The 20,730-nt window shown below is 36.6% G+C and overlaps 1 protein-coding gene across 3 annotated transcripts in view; it reads right to left on the minus strand.

The window, feature by feature from the left end:
- NCAM2 (neural cell adhesion molecule 2) overlaps nt 1–20,730 on the minus strand; it is a 269,560-nt gene that overhangs the window by 62,130 nt on the left and 186,700 nt on the right. For all 3 annotated transcript variants that reach the window (XM_043993010.1, XM_043993011.1, XM_043993012.1), the window contains 2 exons: nt 13,454–13,573; nt 2,904–3,025 (listed from right to left, as the gene is read on the minus strand). In XM_043993010.1, the coding sequence (XP_043848945.1) occupies nt 2,904–3,025; nt 13,454–13,573 (242 nt within the window). The remainder of the gene's footprint in view (nt 1–2,903; nt 3,026–13,453; nt 13,574–20,730) is intronic.

Genomic DNA, 20,730 nt, shown 5'->3' on the forward strand with positions numbered 1-20,730 from the left:
GTGAATCATGATAAAGAAATTGATTCAGTAAAGAAAAGTCCAACTCTGTGATTTGCCAGGCTCAGTGTGGATTAATTGGAGTTGGTAAAAGAAAAGAGAGAGGGACAATAAAAAAATGAATTAAAGATAATTTACACTGAAACAGCACAACTTGAAAATCAATTAAAAGGCAATGAGAGCTTTATAAAGGTAGTCTTAAAAGTAGACAATTTTAAATGTATCTCAAATTTTGATTTTCAAACAGAAGGAATACTGAACAGAGAATTTTTCACCTAAATAGAGAAAGTACAAGGTCCTCATCTTTCCCAACTATCAGTATTTCCAGGATGGGCCAAAAAGAAAAACCCAGTAGTGCAGGAATTTTTTTAAAACTCAGATAAAAAGAGAATAGAAAGATTACTGTTGTTCAGTTTTTTAGTTGTGTCCTATTCTGTGATCCCATTTGGGGTTTTCTTGGCAAAGATACTGGAATGGTCTGTCATTTCCTTCACCAGCTCATTTTACAGAAGAGGAAACTAAAGCAAATAGGGTTAAGTGGCTTACCCAGGCTCACACAGCTAGTGTCTGAGGTCTGATTTGAACTTAGGAAGGTGAGTCTTCCTGACTTCAGGTCTGGCACTATCCACTCTAACACCTAGCTGCTAGAAAGACTACCAGGAATGTTTTGCATAATCATATATGTATAAACCATATCTGATTGTTTTCTGCTTCATGGAGTGGGGAGGAAAGGGAGGGAAAGAAGGATAAAAATTGGAACCCAAAACTATAAATAAAAATGTTTCTTATTTTAAAAAATGACTACCAGGCCTATAAAGCTGTGAACTATACTTCAACAACTACTTCTTCAGGAAGATGGCGTTAGTTTTGAGATTTCTCATGCTTTCTAAGCTGTATTCCACAGATTTTAAAAAGTTCTTGTGGATGTGGAAAAGTAACTGGAATCATATAGCAAGATTTTAAATTGAGTGATTTAAAATTTGTATTTATATTAGGTTTCATCAATTAATTGAGGAAATTATTATTCAAGTATGGTTGAACTGTGCTCTGAATGGTAACTATTGGTACTATACCTTTGTAGCTATGAGAGCAAAAGGAATAACTGCTTTATATTGATTTTTCAGTGCAACTTGAATAAATTACTAAAACTGATAGATGAATGGAATGGTTTTTCCATGTAGCTGATTTGAAGATGCATTTGACTGGTTTAATATCATTTGACTACCATGAAGTTTTGGTTTGTATTTCATGTTTTAATTTAATTATATTATTTTATGTTAGTTATGCTTATAGTTTCTTTTTGGGGGGGGCAATGAAGGTTAAGTGACTGCCCAGGGTCACACAGCTAGTAAGTGTCAAGTGTCTGAGGCTGGAATTGAACTCAGGTACTCCTGAATCCAGGGCCAGTGCTTTATCTACTGTGCCACCTAGCTGCCCTTGCTTATAGTTTCTTGCTTCATGGCTTTAGGAAATAACTGTACAAAAGTACTACTGATTTGATTGAGTGTGATGCATTCATATTGTTAGGCAGTTAGCTCCTCCTTTGGTTTGTATGCTGTGATTTTTACAACTCTAGCTATTACTTATGAGACTTTTGTCTGGAAGTCAGTGCCCAAAACTGTCTAAAGTATTCAAATGGATATAATCTGGTTTGTCAAAGTTAACTTGGTACCTAGGGAAATATCTATGACTATGGAAAGCACTGTGTGAATTTGCCAGATCCTCTGGATTTTCTGCCTTGATTAAATCAAAAAATATCATCAGCTCTGGGGAAAGAACCTACAGGAAAGTGAATATAAATTCCACTGTAAGACTAGAGATAATTAGGACATTCATACAAAGGAACTAAGCCCCTCCACCAACACTGACACATATTCACAAACAAAAGCTTGCTTATAGTATAAAATTATTTACATGGTGACTTGTCTGATTGCCTACAGAATATATGGAAACTCGCTGGACAAACTGACTCAGTTAGTATATCAGCTTTACATTATTTCAGTTAACTTTGGATGAACAAACTGAAGTTTAAAAGTTTTCCCTTTTGCCCTTGGAGTTGATATTAAGTGATTTAACTATTTGAGCAGATTCACTTTATGTATAAAATCCCATGATTATTTTCTTAGTTTGTAATTCCCTTTTAAGTATCTCCCCTGCCCCAGAGACCTCCACTGCCTTTATCTTTCCCTCTGCTTGTCAAAAACCCATTACAATATTTCTCAAGTTCCAAACTTACCCTTCTTTTTCCTGACCTCCAAACTCTATCAGATATCCATTCAAGTGTGAATGATGTCAGCTCAGTGATTATTTGCTTAAAAGTTATTTCTAATGAGGTGTGAATAAATCATTGGCTTAAACTTTCCAAAGGTCTTCTTTATTTTACTTTTTTTTTTTTTTTTTGGCAGGGCAATGGGGGTTAAGTGACTTGCCCAGGGTCACACAGCCAATAAGTGTCAAGTGTCTGAGGCCGGATTTGAACTCAGGAACTCCTGAATCCCAGGCCGGTGCTCTATCCACTGCGCCACCTAGCCGCCCCCTGGTCTTCTTTATTTTAAAAGAAGAGTTTATAAAGCCAAAATGAATCTCTAATTGGTGGAATGTGTGAAGTACTTCTACTTATCTACTTCTCAACATTGCCGCTACCTCTTTTTGTATGAAAATGATGAAATGCCCAGCATATAAAGCTAAATTATTATTTCCATAACTTGTGTTTAGACACTGTCTAGGAAGATTCTTACAGTTTTCAAAAACCTAGAATAATGAATTTCAGTTTACATTTGAATTAATATGATTTTAAAAATTATTTCTGAACCTGCTTACTGTTGAAAATTCAAATGTAATGCTGGCTTAATGAATCTCAATAAAATTTAAAAACATGTGCTGAATATCATGAATTGAGTACTTACACTTCTATATTTCACAATATATTCCAAAATGGGTGCCCCTCCGTCATCTTGTTTCATTATGCTAAGTTTAAAACTCTTTCCATTGCTAGGCTGTCCATGGATTGATGGAGGACTTGGTTCACCTAAACATAAAATAGAGCATGTTTGAGATTTGTCTGGTGATACTGTCTTCATAATGACAATCAATATTAGTTTCTCTTGGTAATGTTTTGTATAATTTCCAGAAGTTTTAATTATGGCAGAATAGCAACATGGGACAGTGGCAAGAGGCCTGGACCAGGTATTGGAGGACCAGAGCTGTAGTCCTAATTCTGCCTTTAACTAGGCCATATGACCTTGAGCAGATCTCCTAATATTTCTTAGTTTCAATTTTTTTCATTTGGAAAAAAGGAAGAAAAACATCTATCTTGCTGATCTCACAGGGTTGTTGGGAATGAAGGAACTTTGGAAACTCTAAAATGCTATGCAAATATAAAATATTAATGTTAGCAAGAATCTTTTTTTAAAGGCAGATTTGGGCATTCTAAAAATAAAATCATATGCATAACAATAACAATAGTAATAATAGTATTATATAATGGAAAGAGTGCTATCTCTAGATTCAGAGGATTAAGGTTCAAACCTTGCTACTGATGCTTACTGACTTTGTGGTCTCGGGCAAGTCAGGTTCTTACCAACTTGAGATCTATATTCCTGTGACCATAAACTCATTCATAGCACATTTACACGATGATTTAAGATTTTTGATTTTCATCTTGACTTACCTAGAGGATCTTATCTGTCCTACATAATAACCCTGTGAGGTAGATGCTATCATTATCTCTTTTATAGATAAGGAAATTGAGACTTAGGGAAGATCATTATAACTAGTAGTTATCTGGGACAGGATTTGAAGCATGAGTCTCTGAGTCCAGAATTCTATGCACTATACCAGTTATATAACCACCACAATTAAAATTATATAAAAGATAATTATTTAGTAATCAGTTGTCTATTCACAACATTTTTGACAAAATAAGCTTGAAGAGGATATTTTGTAACATATTCTATGACAGTATTTCAACATTTTTCTAATTTAATTAAAACATTAGCCATTGATGCTATTTGCCACATGGAAATTGTATTATAAAACTATATTTATAAGGATATTTCAAGCAAAATAGATCTTTAAGACTTTCACATTCATAGGACACCCAGGATGCTTGAAAACCTATAAAGGTGCCTGTTGTGCCACTTAGTTGATGTTCTCAGATACACCGTACCATCCTTTAGTATCTGTCTGATTCCTCCAGTCTTCTAAAAAGATGAAGTTATTACAAAAACTTAAAATATTATACACTGTAGTCAGAAGTTCCTGGCCTGTTCAGAATAATGTACAAAGAGATATGCATAATGAAGCAATGTAATGTGGATTGCATGTCCACTAGGGTGAAGGAAACAGGAGATCTGAAATCCTATTAACACATTTTGAATTTCTTTCTGATGTTGGTTGAATTTTTAAAAGTGTTAGACTAATTTGGTTGAGAGAGAGATAGAGAGATAGAGAGACAGAAAGATAGAGAGAGACAGAGAGAGGGAAGGGAAGCCAGTTGGAATATGAAAACAGAATCTTGGAATGTAAAAAGAAGATTTGTTAGAATGTTAGAGAGCTTGCAGATCAACTCTTGCACCTCAAATACTTACTGAATGAACTAATTTAACCCAAGTATAGATGAAAAACTGAGACTCAGGAAGGCTAAGTTGTAGTCCTAGATTCACTTGGTAAAAACCAGGCCTGGAATCCAGGTTTATCAAATCCTAATTCTATACTCCTTCCACTATACAATGAAGGTTTACTAATTAAAGTCTGTGTACTAAGGGAAAGTTGGTCATGAGCCCACAGATCAATGAACTTCCCCCTAGTCCATTTGATGATATTACAGAAGGTAAGGGGAAAGTAACAGAGATAACAAGGTATTGAAGCCTTAAATGAAGTAGCATCTACACTTTGTTACTTATTTACTAGATGTGGAGTTTTTCTTCTAATTAGCCATACCATTTAAAAATCAAAACATTCTCTGTGGTATCACTTAAAGTAGAAAACAGACAAGCTCTGAGGAGTATAAGCTTCAGAAGTTCAGAAGAGACTCAATTGTGGAAGGAAAATCTAATTCTTGAGGAATCAATTTTCACCTCTTGGGAAGGAGGGAATTCCCAATCTCCCCATCACCTTTGGCTATGGTTATATATATATATATATATATCTTGCAAGGACTAGGCCAAAGGATACTTTGCAAGATTGAGGTGGGAATGGGAAGTTCAGAGCAGCAGGAGGATAGACACTGTGAATAGGAAAATGGCACTAAGACATTGGAGTGCCAGAAATGTGAGTCATCTTGGCCAAATGTATTCCCTAAGCATGTGCCTCTCTCCCATATGTGTGCATGCCCACTCTTCCCTCTGGTACTATATATATCTGTGGGAATGTGTAATGTAGGTTTAAAGGGGGAATGTTTTGTAGATATTATTCTTGAGATGCCATTTCAGCAAATGACCTTGCTTTGAGCTATTTGTGTCTGGTTTGCTATTAAAGGTAAATGCACCAGTGGGGATTTGTCAGCAATAGTACTTTGAACCTAGGAGTAGTAATTTCTTTGAGGACACAACTTGTGATTGTGACTTATAGGCATGCTACATTTATGGGAGTTATCCAGGATGTATTTAGGACTCTTTATGCATTTACAGATTTCCATTAGAGGGATTGTCCAACTGGAATCTCTTCTCTCTGTGTCATATCTTAGTTTTGAAGAGAACATGGGCACGTTTCAGGGGCTCTTTGTATTTCAGGGACCCAGAGGCATTTTCATTTGAGACAGTTTGGTTTCTCACCAAAGTTGAGGGAAAGACTTTCAGTCAACTCCAAGGCCTCTCTCTCTTTTGAGAGGTCTGCTTGGACCAGGCTCTCCATATGAAGTTCAATTTCTTTTTCCCTTTTCCTTTTAAAAGTTGCCTTTGGGTGGGGCTTTTTGTATTGCCATCTACTAGTGAGTATGATCTTAAACTCTTATGAAAAACTTACTTTTCGGATTGTCCAATAGTCAGTGTCAGAATCAGTAAACATTTCTTAAGTGTCTATTAGGTATTAGACACTGTGATAGATGCTGGGTGTACAAAGAGAAGCATGAGACAATCCCTGTCCTCAAAGAGCTCACAATCTAACGGGGGCAAGACAACACATAAAAAGAAGGGGCGGGGATAGTATTTGGCACGGGGCATGATGAAGTCCTGCAGCCAGGGAGGGGGATGATTTGAAGAGATGAGTTTCAGAGTTGATTTCATCTTGCATCATGATGAGTTTCTGGAGATCATGAAACATCTGGGTGGGAAATGGTGAGATGAATTCCCAGAGCCCTCCTTATATGGTGTTGGTTCAAGGAGGAGGTCTCCACTGTCCACCCTCCACTCTCCCCAATCAGAGAGGGAGAGGTCCCAGAGCCTGCAGGGGTGCTGGTGAGGAGTGAGTTTCAGAGCTAATTCCATCTTGCAGAATGATAAATTTCTGCAAATCATTAAGCCCAGGAAAGCAGCTAGGTAGGAAATGAAGTCCCAGAACTACGTCATAGGGACTTTGCAGAGACCCTTTAATGCAAGGCTTTGGGGGGAAGGCCTTTGAAAAGATTATACTTGATTATCCCCACCTCATTAGAGAGCTTTCAGAATTGGAACTAGGGACAAATGTACTGAACAAATGTAAGAACAAGCTGTAAGAGGGTATTTCCCTCCAGCCCACTAGACAAAAGTATAGAATGTAAGGGACAGGATACAGAGACAATAAGATGTTAAGGCCTTAAATGACTGCAAGGAAATGTTTACATTTTGTTAGGTCTTTAGAGATATGAAGACACTCTAGTTAAGCTTGATGTGCAGCTGGCCATAGGCCAGCTAAAGGACCAATGACACCAAAGTGTCATTTTACAAAGCAAGATGCACTCTCTGGGTGGTCACTTGAAGCAAGAGACAGTTCTGAGGAATGTGACCTCTTGCATCAGAGATGAAAGCCATCCACGGAGTAAGAACTCAGTCTTTGAGAGGGAATAGCTTCTTGAGTCTTAGGAGAAGGAGGGAAATTTCCCTTTCTCCATTGGTCATAATGCTTGGGAGCGAGGCTACCTGCCTAATAGAAAACACTGCCCTCCCCTCTTCCCCAAACCCCAGAGGCCCAGTGAATCAAGGCATAAGACAGAGGAGCCTTGGAATTGTGCTAGCTACAGGAAAGAACTTGTCTGTGTAATCCAGCTGAATGACTTACCCTGATTTGGCTAAAGGAGGCAACATGAGGACACCATGAGAAAAGAAAGGATGTTAGGATACTACAGGACCAGAGGTGGGAGTCACCTTGTTTACCATGCTGACTGTAGGCAGCTGAGTATGGTGGATAGAAAGGATACTGGACTCAGGAAGACATGAGTTCAAATCTCATCTCAGACATTTACTAGCTTTTTGATCCTGGGAAAGTCATTTAACTTCTTTGTGAATCAGCTCTTCATCTATTAAATAAAGGGATTGGACTTGATGGCCTCTAAAGTCCCTATTAGCTTTCATTATACCATCTTATCTATTGGCAATTCTTGAAACACTTACAGGAAAAGCTCCAGACAAGTTTCCCTTCATTCCTGACTCTCTGGCTGTCTTTTATTTTATTTTCGGGGGTGAGTCAATTGGGGTTAAGTGACTTGCCCAGGGTCACACAGCTAGTAAGTGTCAAGTGTCTGAGGCCGGATTTGAACTCAATGTCCTCCTGACTCCAGGGCCTGTGTTCTATCCACTGTGCCACCTAGCTGCCCCCTGGCCATCTTTTTTATAGCCAGGCCAACTACCTTTCAGAGAAACTTCTGCCTCGTTACCCCCACTCTTCCTTATTGGTAACTGCATCTCCAGAATGACTATTTCAGCAAAATCCTCATGCTTCCTTAATTCTCTGCCCATCTACTCTATAATCCTGCTAGCCCCCTTGTCCCTGCTAGGTTCAATCACCAACCACCCCCACCTCCGAATCTCCCAGTTCTGGAGTTCTGGAACCATGATCAAATTTTTGCTGCCATTGTTCCTGGATGGGATGGAGCAAATTATTCTCCTATGGCTTCTCTGGTTCTCTTCTCACCATCTCTCTACCTTTCTGGCCTCAAGTGTCCTTGTCTGGATATGATTTCTCTTTGTGTGTTGTCTCCCTGTTAGAATATAAACTTCTTGAGGGCAAGGGCTGTCTTTGTTTTTTGTATTTGTTTTAGAAGAATTTATCAGTGCTTGGCACTTAATACATGCTTTTTCTTCAATTAATTACTTATTAGTTAGCACCCGGTAGTAACAACTATGGCTAAAAAAATTGGCTTCCCTTCCCCCAATGAACATAGATACATTTAAATTCAATCTGTGTTATTAACACTTTCTTCATTACTTTCTTACTCCCTAATTAGTGGCATTTGCTATTTTTGCTCATATCGAAAATTTAACAAGTGGCTTTCAGGAGCCAGTTTGAGCTCCCTCCTGTATAGCACCTTTATTTATGAGCCCACTCTTCTCAATGATATCCATGTGGTTGTAGAAGAGGATAAAATTATGGGGGAAATATTTTGTGGCTAATCTTCTTATCCTGACACTTCAGGAAATGCCTTTGCTTTGAGCCAATTGTGTCCTCTGACTTAAAGGCAAATGTGCCCATGGAAGATTTTTAGCTACAGTTTTAGGAGTGCGGTCCTACAGATCTGGTCTTTGAAGTGGGGGTAGTTACCATGTACCCTTCCCTCTTCCCTCCATCTCAGTAATTATATGGCCAGCAGCTCTACTGCTTTCTCACCCTTTACTGAGAACTTCACATCTTATAAAGGGGTAGCAAAGTACAATAAGTTCTTTTGACTTTCAAGTCTTAACACCTGGCTGTCTGTTACCTGACCCTTACCTTTTGCAATTTCATCAAGTGAGCTGAGGGGAAATCAATTGGTTAGGGTTCTCCTGATAAACTTCCCCTCCCCCCAACTACATCTGTAAGTAATATGGTAATAAATATTATTTTTTAAATGTTTTAAAGATAGTTAATGAGGTCATTAGGAAGCAAAAAGGAATTATACAGGATCTGTATATTCATTAGGGAAGTTTGAATTAAAATGTAAGTGTAACATGGCATATAGTTACCTAAAAATAATTTCTTGAAAAGTTTATAAAGGTTTATAAGACTTGAAAGAGAAATCTAGAGAAGTTTAAAAAAGAATTACATATTTCAGAATTCATGCTATTTGGTATAATTTCTAAAGTCATTGTTTTGCTCAATTTACATTTTGTGTAATAGGATTTTTTGGATAGTCTAATAGGCTTTCTTTGAGAGAGACTATAATTCATTTTCAAAGCCTAATTTGTCATTCATATATTTAGCTTATTCATAACTAATGATTCATTGTCAACAGTATTTCTGGATATTGACTATGAATAGAAAAGGAATTATAGAACCAATAAAGGTTTCATCAGAAAAATCAACTAAAACCAAGTGAAGGTAATATCAAGAGATAATTTCAACTTAATTTTTAGGTGTAATTAGATACAAAATATGTTAACTTGTGTACAAGAGGATACATGTTATTTATGTGCTCTAAATATCTATGATTATACATATAAATGGTGAGGAGTAGAAGCTTGGACTATAAAAACAATGGAAAATATTAAAACTTTTTAAAGATTCATGGCAGCTAAGCCTCCCTCCTCTAAATTAAATTACAGCTTAAACATTATTTACTATATGCCTACAATGATGAGTTAACAGTGAATGTACAGGGGTGGCTAGGTGGCACAGTGGATAAAGCACCGGCCCTGGATTCAGGAGTACCTGAGTTCAAATCCGGCCTCAGACACTTGACATTTACTAGCTGTGTGACCCTGGGCAAGTCACTTAACCCCCATTGCCCCGCAAAATAAAACAAAAAAAAAAAACAAAAAACAAAAAACAAAACAGTGAATGTACAAATCATCAAATCTTATTAAGCCTTTGGTGCATTTAGGCAAGTAATATTTTTTGGGGGGGGGGTTTGGTGAGGCAATTGGGGTTAAGTGACTTGCCCAGGGTCACACAGCTAGTAAGTGTCAAGTGACTGAGGCCGGATTTGAACTCAGGTCCTCCTGACTCCAGGGCCAGTGCTCTATCCACTGCGCCACCTAGCTGCTCCCAAGTAATACTTTAAAAAGAATTACTAACATAGTATATCTCTACAGTCTCCTCCAACCTGCAACAAAAGAAGTCTAATATGCCACCTGTGGCCATCTGATTACGCTCAATGTGTGTGGCAAAATTAGGGGAAAGAATTTACCTAAAGAGAAAGGGAGAGAAAAAGGAAAAGTATGAATGAGAAGAGGAAGCACAAAGAAGGAAGGGAAGACAGAGGGCAATAGAAGAGGAAAAAAAAAAGAAATGGAGAACACTGACTACTTTGTGGAGCATTAGATTATGCTATTTATTTATGTTGTCTCAGCTGGAATATTCTTTTCCTCTTCATTTCCCCAGTTTGGTTAAGGAAAATGGTAGTATCCTAAGGTATGCATAATTTAATAATTGCTTAAGACACTTTTTCATTTGGGGTGGAACTGGTAACTGATTTAGGTAGCTGACAGACTTGAGTGATTTAAGTAATCTAAGTAATCTGAATAATACCAATCAAGAATTTAAGGAGAGTAAATTGGGGGATATTGGTGCTATTTCCTAGTCTCTGGAAGGATACTCCTTTGGGTGGAGAGAAACCCACGTTTGGTGTCAGGAGTGCAAAGAATACTATGGCTCAGAGAATTTATAGCTGTTGTGAGGGATCATTTAGTCCAATCCTTTATTTTAGAGATGAGGAAGCTGTGCTCAAGAAGGGCTAAGTGACTTTCCTAAAGTTACACAGGAATTAAAAGCAGAGCCAGGATTTATCACCAGGTATCTGGAATCTAAAACCAGAGTTTGTGTTTTGTGATAAGGACTTCCATGTGATTGGATCAGTGCAGATAAGAGTTCCAAGGGAAAAGCTTCGAGGATAGAGGGTATATAATTTTTGAAGGGTGAATCTAAGACCCTCCTCCTGATCATTCTTCAGAGAATTAAACCAACTAAATTAAAACAGTGCCTTTTGTGCCCTAAGCATCTTAACACAAGAATTATATTGTCATTTAATTAAGAGGAGAACCTTGGACCGTTATTCAGAGCTATAAATTTTGAATGGGGAAGAGCTATAACCCTAGGTAGTCTAGGACAAATAACTCCTAAGCCTCCCCCTGGAGCAACTGCAGAAAGTAATGGATCTTCCAATGTCCATAAGAGTATATATGAGAGGAAGAATGAAAACACAATCAGAGGCAGCAGAGCTGTGGATGAAGTCATTGAAGAGAGAAGAAAGGTACAAGATACCAATATTTGAGGAAACAGTGACACTAGAATATTTAGTGTGTGGCTTTTTGGAATACGATAATTAATGTAAAGAATATATAATGTCCTTTAATTCTCTAGGAATTAAAATCCTTTTGATATATAAGGTGTTCCAAATGTCCTACCCGTATTATTATGGCTAACATACTTGCAAGTGTGGAATTATTTCCATGATACTGGATTGTGTAGTTAAGAGATTTTCCCTAGATATCTTATGGAGAGAGTCACCTGAGGAACTTTGTGCTATGGGCATTTTTGATACAAAGATTGCATTAGCACTTAATTTTATAGTGCAGATAACAAACTCACCTTAATGCTTGACCTTAATCTAATTCCATTTTGGTGATATGCCAGCATCAAGGTAAACGTTTTGGAATGACTGGGTAATAGTAAGTATCTGAGAATGGATTTGAACTCAGTTCTTCCTGGTTCCTCTATCTACCACCTCTACCTACCATGCCACCTAGCTGCCTAGGTGAGTTCTGCATGACTTTTATGTTTTTCGAAAAATGAAACTTTCTCTAATAATGAAGATTTGCCACTTTAAGTATATTCAAAACAATGTGTACTGAAGAAAACAATTCTGAAAAAAATTTGAAAATGACTTTACCATCCTTGGAATAAAAGCACAGCTTTCTAAAGTGACTGAATATTCATTTTCATCTACAAGTTTTCTATTTTTAAAAGAAAACAAACAAACAACCAGGCTCATATAAAATCTGCCATAAAGGGAACAGAGAGTAAGGACACAGGAAAGGAAAAATTTAGATAATATAAGACAAGTGTTGAATTGTGTAGTCATTTTGATGAACACTTGTGTTCAGAGAACTTATTCATCATGGGTTGGGGGAAGAATTTATGAAAAATGTATGATTTCAGATGGCTCTGAGAAAATAGTTAGACTTAGGATGGGTAGAGCTAAGTGGGGAGAGCACTGAAGGCTTAAAGGTGGGGGTTCTAACCTTTTTCTGTCATTATCACCAGACCTCTGGAAGTCTGGTGAAGGTTATGGACCCTATTTAGAATAATATCTTTAAAAATATAAAATATACTATGGCAGATTGCAAAGAAAACCAGTTACATTGAAATAGTTATCAAAAACATTTGTAAAAAATGAAGACTAAAGACTGTTAGGCTAGAGGAAAAAAAACATTTAAGGAGCAACTACTATGCACAATGTATGATGGTAAGAGCTTTTCAAATATTAACTCATTTCATCCTCACAACAACCCTGTGACTCAGGTGCTATTGATGCCCCCATTTTACAGTTGAGGAAACTGAGGGAGACAGAAGTCAAGTGATTTGCCCAGGGTTATATATTTCGTAAATGTTGAACCCACATTTGAACTCAGATCTTTTTGACTCCAGGGCCAGTGCTCTATTCGCTCAGCCAGCAAGGTGAGAATATATTTATTTCTATTTCTATTCTCATTCAGACTGAATGAGTGGAGAAATTAGCTACAATGAGAAATATGGCTACATACTTCTGTCATGTCTTTTAAAAACGATCAATTATTAATTCCTTCTAGCCAATTTCATAATCCTAGAAATGTTATCTATGGAGGTAGGATTATAGATAACTTTTATATCATTATTTTGGTCATTGATTTTCCTTGATCTACTTTCTAACAAAAAAGAATGATCTTAACCTGAAGAAAATTTGTTTGTCTTTACAAGAGCCCAAGGGGGGGGGGAAGGTTGTTATGTGAATGAGTCTGTATCAGCTATTCTCATATTATCATTGTTAAAGATATGGATGAATTTAATGATTTCATTTTCTATTATAGCTTACACAGTTTATGGAATAAAAGCAATAGCCATATTAAATTAAAGTAATAGAATATTGAATGTTATAGTAGACAGAAAATGGAAACACCATGACCTAATTAATTAAGATGTAAATAAATAATAAACCTTCTTTATTTGGAAAATTTCCCTTGGGAAATTTGTATTTTAATGCATTTCTTTGCATTAGTCTAACACAAAGAAACTTCTAGTATTCTGAATAGATAATATATTTATCCCAAATTACTTTGAGTTAATTTATGAATTTGCATGCAAAGAGAATGACAGGAATATTATAATATCTTAAAAATCCTATATTAGTGAAAAAAAGGTGATTACTTACGGACTGGTAATGTTTGAAAGATCTCAATTTTACTGTAGTCCCCTTGACCTTTTCCATTTACAGCTGCAACCTTGATTTCATAGGTTGTATTTGGTTCTAGGTTGCTTAAAACAACCGTTGCTGAGAGAAAAAGAGGAAGAGGGAGGAAGGGGGGGGGGAGAGAGAGAGAGAGAGAGAGAGAGAGAGAGAGAGAGAGATTGAGATTTAATGTAAATAAAAGGTTGAAGGAAGGTATAAAAGAATTACAATTTCTTCACCATAGCCAGAATTTTTTCCCCTGTAAGTTGCTAGGAGAACAGTGGAAGGAATGAGAATATGAGGATGAAATGGGAGAAAAGGCCCTATCCTCAAACTAACATAATGTGGGCACAATTGTTCTCAAAGGCTGAGAGAGACCAAAGAACTTTCAATTTAAAAAAAATTAATCCCTTAAAAGCCACCTGTGACATATACTAATAATTCTCCATTAAACCTTTTAAAAATGTTTCCTGTGTGAATGCACTAATAGGGAAATGTTAGATTTCATTCAAAGATGGCAGTGAGAATGGACTCAACTAAGCCTACTTCTCTTGAGAAAGCAAACATTTTTTAAAAAGTGTCACGTGAAACAAATATTAAATAAAACTCGAGAGATGCACCTCCAGCTTGTCCAGGATTATACCAAAAGATGAATAAAAGCATGAGGCTTTTCTATTTAGGGGCTCTCTGGGAAGTCTGAAAGCAGCATTATTTCCTAGAAACCAGAGCCTAAAGCCAGAAGTGTCTGGTTAGGGTTAGTTGAGGCCAAAACAAAAGACAAAGTCAAAGCTGGGGTTCTATGGATGGGTGACGGCACAAGAAGATTAGAGGTGGACATGGGGCAAGGTCAGTGCATAGGAGAAAGGACCTGAAGTCAATACAATCTTTGGAAGATGAGATATGAGGCCAGTGAAATCTCAACTCAGGCTCTGTTGTAGCCAAACCAGGAGACAAAGCCAAGTCCCAGTAGATGCACAAGGTGACAGAGACGCTGATGTTAATGTACTTTATAATATCTCATCTATGTTCACTTGACATGCACCAGGAGATGAGACCCAAATCCCAGCATCCATGTGGGTAGTTACAAAAGGAGATGGAGGCAGGGAGTTAAGCAGAACATGGGGCCTAGTCTCATTCCTAGGTCTAGCTCCCTGTCTCAGGCTAGAGTTATGTAAAAAGTCAAGGAGGGAGAACAGTACCCAGTTACATTATGCAGAACTGCAGCAAGATGGCAGCAGTGTCAGTATCATCCAGACTACAACAGGGACAAAAATTGGACGTAGCCATCATGCTGATGTGTAAAGGAGGGGATAGAATCTGTACCTGGCACCAAGTTACAATCCAAGAACTGAGGCTAGAAACCTTATGTAAATATAAGGACGCTCCTAATGCCTTTAGAAATAATATGGATTGAGAACCTGAGGAGAAAAAACCTAAAAGAGGAAAGTAACTCTGTAATAAGGACATCCAGGCACCAGAAAAAAGGATGCATTGACTACAATGCCTATGAGAATGGAATAAAGAAATGAAGAACTGAAATGAGATAAAGACTGAAATTAGAGAACTTGGAAAGAAAATAAATAACAAAACAGAAGGCATAAAAAATTATCTAAATAGTGGATAAGCAAAAAAAGTGGAACTGCTGAAGAAATACAACTTAATGATTCAATGATACTAAAATATGAAAACAAAGTAAAAAAACCTGGAAAAATGAGAACATATTGAGTATCTACTATAAAAAACAAATGACTGAGGGCAGCTAGATGGAGCAGTGGATAGAGCACCGGCCCTGGAGTCAGGAGTACCTGAGTTCAAATCTGGCCTCAGACATGTAACACTTAACTAGCTGTGTGACCCTGGGCAAGTCACCTAATCCCCATTGCCCCACCAAAAAACTCTCCCAAAAACAAACAAACGACCTTGAATTATTAGATCATGAAGGAAAGCAAAAATGGGAAATATTAACACATCAAGATATGTCATAGCAAAACGGTCATGTGCAAAAACTAAGAGAATTTACTTCCTGAAAGAATTGAATTCAACCCTTGTGTTGCCAAAAACATGAAGAAAATTCTTGAGAAAAGAATTTTATTCGTATCCTGAGAAAAATAAATGGTGGGACTGTGTTTCCAGAATTGAGCAAGTCAGCAGTTGTAGTTATGGGAAAAGGTAATTTTGATTGTATTCTTTCTCAATCAATCAATTAATCAATAAACATTTATTAAGCAGTCATTCTTTGCCAGGCACTGTGCTAAGCATTAGATATACGAAGAAGGTAAAAATATGTTCTCTGTCCTCAAGTAGCTGATGTTCTAAAGGAGAGAACATGCAAAACATTATTTACATAGAAAGTATAAACAATGTAGCACAGATCAGACCATGTGACTCTCTTGCCCCCTACTCAATAAACTAGCGGCTCCCTATCACCTTGAGGATCAAATATAAAATTATCTATTTGGCATTCAAAACTTTTCATAATCTGTTCTCCCTCACCCACCAACTTTTCGACCTTCTTACATTCCCCTTATGCTCCTTCAGGTACTCTTACATCCGGTGACATTGGTTTACTTGCTATTCCTTTTTTTGGGGGGGGGCGGGGCAATGAGGTTTAAATAGCTTGCCCAGGGTCACACAGCTAGTAAGTGTCAAGTGCAGTGTCTGAGGTCAGATTTTTTTTTTTTTTGTATGAAGCAATTGGGGTTAAGTGACTTGCCCTGGGTCACACAGCTAGTAAGTGTCAAATGTCTGAGGCCAGATTTGAACTCAGGTCCTCCCGAATCCAGGGCCACTGCTTTATCCACTGCACCACCTAGCTGCCCCCTACTTGCTATTCCTAAACAAGACACTCTATCTCCTTACTCTGGGAATTTTCATTGGCTGTTTCCCATGCCAAGGGCAGCTAGATGGCACAGTGGATAAAGTGTTGAGCCTAGAGTCAAGAAGATTCATCTTCTTGAGTTTAGACTAGCTTTAAACACTAGCTGTGTGACCTTGGGCAAGTCACTTAACCCTGTTTGCCACATTTTCCTCATCTGTAAAATGAGCTGGAGAAGGTAATGGCAAACCGCTTCAGCATCTTTGCCAAGAAAATCCCAAATGGTATCGGACATGACTGAAACGAATGAAAAACAACGACAATCCCAAACTTGGAATGCTCTTGGTCCTCATTTCTGACTTCTAGCTTCCCAGCCTTCCTTCCTTTTATCCTAGATAAAAATCCTATTTTCTATAAGAAGCCTTTCCTGATCCTCCTTAATTCTAGTGCCTTCTCTCTGTTGATTATTTCTAATTTATCCTGTATATAGTTTGTTGTTTGCATGTTGTCTTCCCATTAGACTACCAGCCTGAAGCAGGGACTCTCTTTAATGTTTCTCTGTATCTCTAGCACTTAGCTCAGTTCCTAACCTTATAATCCATGTTACATATGGAGGTTCCTTTATGAGTTTTGACTTTTTTTCTTTCCTATAATCATTTTCTCACATATTACAAACCCATTATAATCATAAATGCAAAATGTCTGAAAATGTTGTTGCTAATTAATGTGCTCATTTTTACTGTTTTTGATGAACATTAATCGTGCAGAACGATTACATCATTTCTTTCTTTATATGCTGAATATTTGTTATTTTTAGCATTATTGGTTTGCTAAACACAATTTTTGTTTTACCACTTGAAAAAAATGGAATGTGAAATGTGTAATAAATATTATGATTTTTTGAAATAGAAATGCATACAGGTTTCCTGATTTTATGAGTAGACCCAGAGAATAAAAACAAGGACAATATACTGTTATTGAAAAGAAAGGTCAAAACTGGAGCTCAAAAGACCACTCAGTACTTTGTTAATTAACTGATCAATTAGATAAAGTAAAAAATATTGGATACACTGAGAGGATGAGACAGTGACTGGAAACTGACTTTGACATCCCCTTCTGAAGAAGAGTAGAAGCCATAAATGCAAAATATTTAATAATAAAGGAAAATTGAACAGTCTCAGTTTGATATAAAAGTGCGTTTAATTCAACTGGGAAATAGGTAAGAACAAGGAGAGAAAGGGAGGCTTAAAAGGGAGGGTAGACAGTGAGGGGACGATTATAAGACAAATCAACCTCAACTAGGACTGATCATAAAGAGAAGATGATGGTTAGCATTGTTTTTAGCAATCAATATTTTTAAATTAAGGTATATAAATTGTTTTTTTAGACATAATACTATTACACACTTAACAGACTATAGTATAAACAGAACTTTTTTTTTTTTTTTTTGCAGGGCAATGGGGGTTAAGTGACTTGCCCAGGGTCACACAGCTAGTGTCAAGTGTCTGAGGCTGGATTTGAACTAGCTTTATCTACTGCTCCACCTGGCCGCCCCCTAAACAGAACGTTTATATGCACTGGAAAACCAAAAAAAATCATGTGACTTGCTTTGTTGCCATATTCGCTTTATTGAGGTGGTCTGGAACTAAACCTACAATACCTCCAAGGTATTCCTGTATATCAAATAATAGTGGGGGAGGGGTCATCCTTGTTTACTTCCCATATTACTGGAAAAAGTTCTAGTGCATTCCCATTGCATATGATACTTGCTTTTAGCTTTAGATATATGCATTTTTTAAATAAGAACAGTTTCTCTATGTCTATACTTTGTAGGATCTTCAGCATAAAAATGTATTATAATTTGTCAAAATCTTTTTTTGTTTCTATTGAGATGATCATTTGGTTTGAGATATTTTAGTGTTTAATATGATCAGTTATGTTGCTTGTTTTCCTAATGCTGAACCCCTCCTACCATCTCTGGTATAAATCTAATGAGGTCATAATGAAGAATTTCTTGCTCATTGCTCACCAACTCCCCTCCATTATTATCCCAACCTCTAGTAGATACCATCTCTTCTAACAAATATGTATGGTCAAACCAAACAAATCAAGATATTGACCAGAATGCATGTCTATTTCTGTATATCTAGTTTATATCACAAAATATGCTTCATTATGAGTCTTTTGAGGTCATGACGGGTCCCTGCCTTAGCCAAAATTCAGAGGTCTTTTAGAGTGTTTTTCCTCTCATCTTATAGCAGTCATCATGTAAACTGTTGTTTTAATTCTGCTCACTTCGCTCTTCATCAGTACATACAAGTTGTTCTATATTTCTCTGGATCTATAATATTTCTTAAGGAAAAATAAAATTCTATTATAGTTGCATACCAATTTTGTTCCTTCATTTCCCTCTTGGTTTACAGTTCTTTACCGCAACGAAAAGTTGTGGTAAATATTTCTGAACATACAGGTTCTTTCCCTTAGTTCATGATCCCATTGGGAATACATACTTAATGGTAGTATTGCTAGGTAAACGGATATGAACAGTTTAATGACCTTTTGGGTATTTTCCAGTATGGGTGCACTAATTGAAAGCCACACCAACAATGCATTAGTGTGTCTGTCTTCTTATAGTAACTTCAAAAATAACTTTTATTCATTTGTCGTTTTTGTCAGTTTTAGGGGTGTGAAGTCAAACTACAGAGTTGCTTTTATGTGCATTTGTATTATTATCAGTGACTTGGAACATTTTTTATATGATTCTTGCAAGGTTGGATTTCTTCATTTGATAACTGCCTATTCATCTCCTTTGATCACTTATCTACTGAGGAATGGTTTTTGATCCTATATATTTTTGACACTGTACTATATATCTTGGATATCACACCCTTCTCAGGGAGAAAATTTCTCTCCAGTTGACAGCTTTGTTTTGTATCCTGTTTGCATTTAGAATTTATGTCCAAACCTAGTTTCTGTCAGATTGCTTAGTAGTCCTCTCAGTAATTATATTTTTTAAAAGTTTATTTATATTTTCTGTTTCATAATCACCACAGTTGTCCTAAATAAGTCTCTCCCTGCCCCTTTCAAAGAACCATCTAATATAAAAAAATTTTAAGAGGAAAAAAAATCAGCAAAACTGATCAATACATTGAAAAAGTCCAAAAGCATATGCAATACGTGACAATATGTTACAACCTTCCACCTTCACAAAGGGATAGGTTGAGGGTAGCTTCGCACATCTCTTCATTCTGAGTCTTGTTTGATCATTATAATTTTTTTTTAAGTGAGGCAATTGGAGTTAAGTGACTTGCCCAGGGTCACACAGCTAGTAAATGTTAGGTGTCTGAGGCTGGATTTGAACTCAGGTACTCCTGACTCCAGGGCCGGTGCTCTATCCATTGTGCCACCTAGCTGCCCCCATTATAATTTTATTATATACACTTTTGATTTTGGGGTGTGTAGGTCTTTATATTTACATTATTGTACAAAACTATCACTCTGCAGATGATATGATGGTATGCTTAGGAAACCCTAGAAATCAACTAAAAACTTACTTGAAACAACAAATTTAGCAAAGTTTCAGGATATAAAATAAGCCCATACAACTCATCAGCATTTCTATATATTACCAACCAACACAGTAGGAAGAGAAAGAGAAATTCCATTTGAAATAACTGCAGATTATATAAAATACTTATCTACCTGCCAAGATAAACCCAGGGGCTATATGAACAGAATTACAAAATACTTTTCACATGTATAAAAATAGATCTAAACAACTTAAGAAATATTAATTACTCATGGGTAGGTCAAGTCAATATAATATAATAAAAATAACAATTGTACCCAGGTGAATTCACTGATTCAGTACCATACCAATCAAACTACCAAAGAATTATTTTATAGAGCTAGAAAAAATAATAACAAAATTGATCTGGAAGAAAAAAAACAGCTGAGAATATCAAAGGAATCAATGAAAAATAATGTGAAGGAGGGTGGCCTAACAGTGCCAGATTTCTAATCATACTACAAAACAATCTACTACTGGCAAAGAAAGAGTAGTGGATCAATGCAATAAGTTAGGTGTATAATATACAGCATCTAACCATAACTATTAGGAATAAGATCTAATAGCCAGATTTTCTAATTCCCTACTAGTATTTTGTGCTCTATAAACTGCCCACCCCAATTAGACCAATGTGTTTAAACCTGCATAAATAAGTTTTTGCCCTTTAAAGACTCATTTTAATAAAGGTTTTTTAAATAGTGGCTTTAAATGCAATTATTTTAGAATTTTAACAATTTATGTTTTAAATGTATGTTATGAATTATTAACTCTCTCCAGAGTCTGAAAAGTAAAGAGTAAGCAAGTAGAAAAGAGAAAAGAGTATTTCTAATTTGGAAAACTACTTTGAGTTGATCTCTATAAATAACATAACAGTTC

Source organism: Dromiciops gliroides, chromosome 3, assembly GCF_019393635.1.
Source record: "Dromiciops gliroides isolate mDroGli1 chromosome 3, mDroGli1.pri, whole genome shotgun sequence".
Lineage (NCBI taxonomy): Eukaryota > Metazoa > Chordata > Mammalia > Microbiotheria > Microbiotheriidae > Dromiciops > Dromiciops gliroides.